This window comes from Marmota monax, unplaced genomic scaffold, assembly GCF_021218885.2.
Source record: "Marmota monax isolate L192 unplaced genomic scaffold, Marmota_monax_Labrador192_F-V1.1 WCK01_AAM20220418_F8-fsc00145, whole genome shotgun sequence".
Taxonomy (NCBI): domain Eukaryota; kingdom Metazoa; phylum Chordata; class Mammalia; order Rodentia; family Sciuridae; genus Marmota; species Marmota monax.
Window position 1 is genome coordinate 2239099 of NW_026695201.1, and position 6063 is coordinate 2245161.

Here is a 6063-nt window from a genome sequence, read left to right on the forward strand (position 1 = left end):
TTGTTTAGGACATGACCAAATGGATTTATATTAAATCAAATCAATTTAAATATATATATATTGGGGCTGGGATTGTGCCCCAGGGTAGAGCATTCTTCTCTCATGGGCGGGACCCTGGGTTAGATCCTCAGCACCAAATAAAAATAAATATGTGAAATAAAGATATTATGTCCAACTAAAAAATAAAATTTAAAAAATAAATAAAAAGAAATTGATATATTATAAATTTGAATATACAATATCTAATTATATTAAATCAAGCCAATCTTACCTATTATGTATTTGAATATTATACATAGTTATATAAAATCAAGTAAATTTAATATACATTATATATTTAAATATATTTTATTAAATTAAATAATTTGACTATATATTATATATTTGGATATGAATTCAAATTATATACATGCATATATATGGACACAAATTTGACAAAAACATAAGTATGGTACACAAACATTTGAGCTTTGAAAATTACTGCACTGCATCATGTTCAGACAGTGTATCATTTTAGACACACTTTTTAGATAAGGTGTGCTGAATGTGGTTCCAGTACATAGCATAATGGTGGTTGTAATGCAGAAGACCAGGCAGATCTTGTTCCAGCTCATTCTCCCATATATAAAAGCAAGGAATGGTAGCCAGGTGCAGTGGCACACTCCTGTAATCCCAGTGGGTCAGGAGGCTGAGGCAGGAGGATTATGAGTTCAAAACCAGCCTCAGCAATTTAGTGAGGTGCTAAGCCACTCTGTGAGACCCTATCTCTAATAAAATACAAAATAGGGTTAGAGATGTGGCTCAGTGGTCAAATGCCCCTGAGTTCAATCCCCAGTACCCCCAAAAAAGAGAAAAGCAAGGAATGTCCAATTTCACATTTTCATCCGCTGATAACACCCTACGGTCACCACATTCTCATCTCTAGCTGTGTTAGTTTTTGTAGCTGTGATCAAAATACCTGACAGGAACAACTTGGAGGAGGAAAAGTTTATTAGGGGCTCAGTCCATGGTCACGCACCTCCATACCTCTGTGCCTGAAATGAAGCAACATGTCATGGTGGAACAGAGTGGCAAAGAAAAGCTATTCAGCTCACGGCAATCAGGAAGCAAAGAAAAAAGCCAGGGACAAGATATAGTCCCCAGAACATGTCCCCAGTGACCTACTTCTTTGAGCTACACCCTACCTGCCTACAGTTGCCACCCAGTAGTCCATTCAGATTATTAATCCATCAAATGAATTAATCCACTGATTAGGTTACAACTCTCATAATCCAATCTTTTCACCTCTGAACATTGGTGCATTGCTAACAACTTAGTTTTTCAGGAGACTTTCTTGGATCCAAACCATTAACACCAGCTTTGATCTTCTCCAACTTCTCTATTCACCTCAAGTTCCCTACTCTCCTCATCTGCCTCTTCATGGCCTCCTTGATCTCCTTGTTGCGTAAGCTATAGATGAAGGGGTTGAGGAAAGGGGTAATCACTGAGTAGACCACCGCCAGAGCCCGGTCATAGTCCAACGAGTAGCTCTTCTTCAGCCGCACATACATGAAGAGGATGCTCCCGTAGAAGATGAGGACCACCGTGAGGTGTGAGGCACACGTGGAGAAGGCCTTCCTCTTACCAGCAGCTGAGGGAATCCTGAGCACAGTGCAGATGATCTGTACATAGGAGCTGAGGATCAGAAGAAAGGTGGCCAGGATCTTGCAGGAGTTTATCACAAAATCCACCAGGACATTGATAGATGTGTCAGTGCAAGCCAAACTCAGCACAGGAGGAAAATCACAAAAGATATGTTGAATGTGATTGGGGCCACAGAAAGGGAGGCGAGAAACCAGGGAAATCTCGGCCACTGGCCCAGCCAAGCCTCCCAACCAACAGCCAAGAGCAACCTTGGCGCACAGTGTTTGGGTCATGAGGGTAGGATAGTGGAGGGGCTTGCATATGGCTAAGTACCTATCATAAGCCATAGCTGTCAGGAGGTAGCACTCAGTAGCTCCAAGGGAATGAAAGAAATAGATCTGTAGGAGGCATCCGGAGAATGAAATGGTCTTCTTCTCACTGAGCAAGTTTGCCAGCATCTTGGGGATAGTGGCAGCTGTATAGCTCAGCTCCAGAAAGGAGAGTACACTGACAAAACGGTACATGGGTGTGTGCAGCCGGGAGTCCAGGTAGACCACCAAGAATATCAGCAGGTTTCCCAGTATAGTCATGAGGTAAATGACAAGCAACAAGGAAAAGAGGTAAGTCTGTACACCCTGGAGATTAGGGAAGCCCAGGATGATGAATTCTGTGACCTGGCTCCAATTTCCAGTGCCCATTGTTCACCATTCATGTCCCTATAATGTGAAATATGTAAGGATGAAGAAGAAACTTAAGCCATAGAAGTCTTAGCAAAGTCACCCAGAAAGGACTCTTTTCCCACCCCCAGAGTAAAGCCCCCCGAGTAAATACCTTGAGAATCCAGCATTTCCATTCCATGGCTCCCTACTCATCCAGCCACCAACCTCCTTCCAGAGTATCCATCCTTATAATTAGACTTAAAATGCCTTTTGTGAATGACACAGCCCAATGCTGTCCCCATAGTTCATCCTATGACCAAACTGTTTTGTTTAATGAAATCAGCATAGGTTTTAGAAATTTCAGTAGTCCTTATCTGAAGTACACATTACCATTTTTATTACTTCTCTATTACTTCTCTATTCACATTTCTTCTCTATTCACCTTGTCTATTCCTTGTCTAAGGTATAAATCATCACTCATAATGATAAAATATTGCTAACATATTTAGACCAAGGATACATAATATAAATTACACGCTCTGATTTCTGATTCCAACTTACTTTCTTCTTGAACTTTCTGACTACTGAAGAGTCAATATTTGTATCTCCTTCTATCTCTCACTTTGTCATGGAAACTCAGATCTCACATCATCTTTTAGGAACATGTAGGTCAGAGTTTTAGACCTCTTTTGGACACTGGTGAAAATCCCAGTTGAGACTAAGGGAGTTTGAGTAAATACAAGAGGTCCAGAAAGGAGGTGAATCTCTTTGCATTGATACTCTAAAGTAACCACTTCCTGCAAGGCGGTGGGGTGGGGGGTGAGGTGGTACAAGTGTATAGAGGCTGACAGAGAGGATCACGAGTTCAAGGTTAGTCTGAGCAACTTAGCAAGACCCTATCTGAAAAAAATAAAAAGCACTGGAGATGTAGCTCAGTGGTGAAGGACCTCTGGGTTCAACCCACAGTACAAAATAATAAATAACTAAATAAGTAATTAAAAAACAATCTGGTTTCTTTCTCAATCCTTCTTATTGCTTTTCACCTCCACCAATCTCAAATACCCTTTGATTTGAAAATGAAAAATATTTATAACCTACTGTATTGATGTCAATGGAACAAAAAAAACCTATTGAACATTTTATTGACATTAAACTTAGAATACAGATTAAACGAATAAAATATGGCATCTGATGCTAAGAAACCACTATTCCTGTTTTTTAAAAATTTTTATTATTTTTAATTGACACGCAAAATTGTGCCTATATATTATGCACAACATTGCATCATGATCACTACATTATTTATCATAATTTTGGACTATTTATATAATGAAGAATGACTACAGATACTTAACTAACATATGCATTACCATACCTTTTTTTGGTGAGAACATTTAACATTGATTCTCTTAGCATTTTGCAAAACTACAATGTGTTGTTATTTACTAGAGTTGCAATGTTGTACAAAGAAAACTAATATAGAGGAAAACGGAGAAACAACCAATTGCTAGGGAGAACTTTACTGGACATCCCATCAGTATACAAATATGCTATTACTCACACTTATTAAACAACAACAACAAAACAAACAAGTCCCCACCTTCTTCCTGTTAACTTCTGTCACAGCCAGTGCTGCAGTTCTTCCTCTATCCCAGAACAAAACCCCTCCAAAGTTGCCTGTACTCATCGCCTCTAATCTCTCTCTTGCAGTTTCTTCTGAAACACATTCTAATTAGACTTTTACTACTCCATCAAAATGTCCCTTCTCATAGACACCAGTTACCTAAAATCTGCTAAATTCATTGTTCACTCTTCATTCCTGAGCGCAATGGGCCATGAATAGTCTTGGACAAAGTTGATCTATCCTTGAGCCTCTTGATACCCTGTCTTCACGTAGTTCTTGGGGACTGCACTTTTGGTTTCTTCCCACATTACAAATCACCCCTTCTCCTTTTTTGTTAGTTCTTCCTATTCATCCTATTTTTTATAGCTTTTCTTGGTGCCTGACATATAATAGGATTCATTACAACTGATTCATACATGTTCATAACATCATTTGATCACTAACTCCATTTCCTGTTCCTTCTTCTTCCCTCCTTATTGACTTTATTGGTCTCCCTTCTAATGCTCTATCTTTTTAACCTTACAGTTACCAAAGGTCAGTGCATGTTCTTTTTTCTCCTTAAACTCCTTTGTCAATATCATCCAATGGCATGGCTTTAGGTACCATATAAGTGCTGCAGAATTCTGAATTCATTTCTCAGTCAAATTCTCTCCCCTACTTCAAAATCATATATTTGGGGGCTTAGTCACATCTCCACGGGTGCCTAAGTGCCATCTTGACACTTCACCTATATGGGCTTCACCTCGAGCTTCTCCATCCCAGATGATGGCAATTGCAATCTTTCAGCTAACAGGCCCAAATTCTCCCAGTCATCATTTTTATTTCTTTCATATTTCCAGGATCTGATGATTTCATACCACCTTAGTTTGAGTCACTGTCATTTCTAACATGTGTTCCAATAATTGACTCAAATCTCAGCATCTCACTGGCCTTACCTGTTACCCACTGTAAGACTGTACTTTTCCTTCATTCCAACATTCATATCTTAGAGTGCCATCACCTGTCCCTACTCATCTTTAATTTATTCATAGGACTTATGAACTTCTAATATGTAAAATATACATATTTTTACCCCTATTATTGTTTTTATCCTCTGAGAAAAATTCTGAGAGCAAAAGATTTTTTTTCCTATTTTGTTCATGGGTGTATCTTAAGTACTAAGAGCCATATCTGAAACATCAATAATAGTTCAATAAATATTTGTTAAATGAATTTTAAAATTCAGTAAGTTAAATGCTAATTTTAACATGCAGTAGGTGTTGGAAGCATAGTAAACAAAACACAGGCTGGATGTGCAGATCAGGAAGACCTCCCAGACATAAATTTTGATGTAAAACAAAACATCAGAATTTTCCAGATGGAAAAATTAAAGTATTTGCAGTACAGAGGAGTACTTGCATCAAGGAAAATAATTACCAAAGACAGGACACTCAGAATTCTCTTTCTGCATTTCAAGTTTATTATTTCTTTTTTCTCCAGGATCCTTTAATTTTATCTAAGCTAACTTCACTTACTATTTTCTCTACCATATACTTTCTCCTAAACTCAGACCATATTCTCCTCCCCTTATATCAAAAGCTATTCCTTCAATTAATTAATTATTTATTTTGCAGTACTAGGGATTAAACCCAGGAAACAGAGGCATTCTATTACTGACCTATATCCCCCGTCCTCTTTATTAATTTTTAAAAATATTTTGTTTTAGTTATAGATGGACACAATACCTTTATTTTATTTTTATGTGGTGCTGAGGATCGAACCCATCTCCCCTCACGTGCTAGGCAAGCACTCTACCACTGAGCCACAACTCCAGCTCCTAATTTTTATTTTGAGTCATGGTTTTGTTAAATTGTCCAGTCTGGGCTTGAACTTGAGCTCCTCTTGCCTCACGCTCCCAAGTCACTGGGACCATACTCATGGGCCACTTCATCCATCACAACTTAAGCTTTTCTCAACCTGAGACTTAACACGGATGTTTTTCCTAAGATGGCAAAGAAATTTTTCTGGGAAGAACACTAGTATGGATGATCTTGCTTTAGTAGAACCATTTCAGTATTCAAGTTCTCCCTCTTCTTGGTCTTCCTCCCTTCAAATTCAGCCTGTCAGCTGCCTAATTCTGTCTTCTACTCATTCAAATCTATGGTGCATACCTGCTTT

At 38.4% G+C, this 6063-nt stretch overlaps 1 protein-coding gene across 1 annotated transcript; it reads right to left on the minus strand.

Annotated features, from left to right (window-relative positions):
• Positions 1-1382: 1382 nt before the first annotated feature.
• Positions 1383-2321, minus strand: LOC124082457 (olfactory receptor 6N1). The gene has a single exon (XM_046428855.1). It carries the CDS (start codon positions 2319-2321, stop codon positions 1383-1385), a length of 939 nt encoding a protein of 312 aa, XP_046284811.1.
• Between the last annotated feature and the right edge of the window lie 3742 nt (positions 2322-6063).

Coding starts and splice junctions, on each gene's coding strand:
- LOC124082457 (XM_046428855.1), bottom strand. CDS start 2,321: ATGGGCACTGGAAATTGGAGCCAGGTCACAGAATTCATCATCCTGGGC.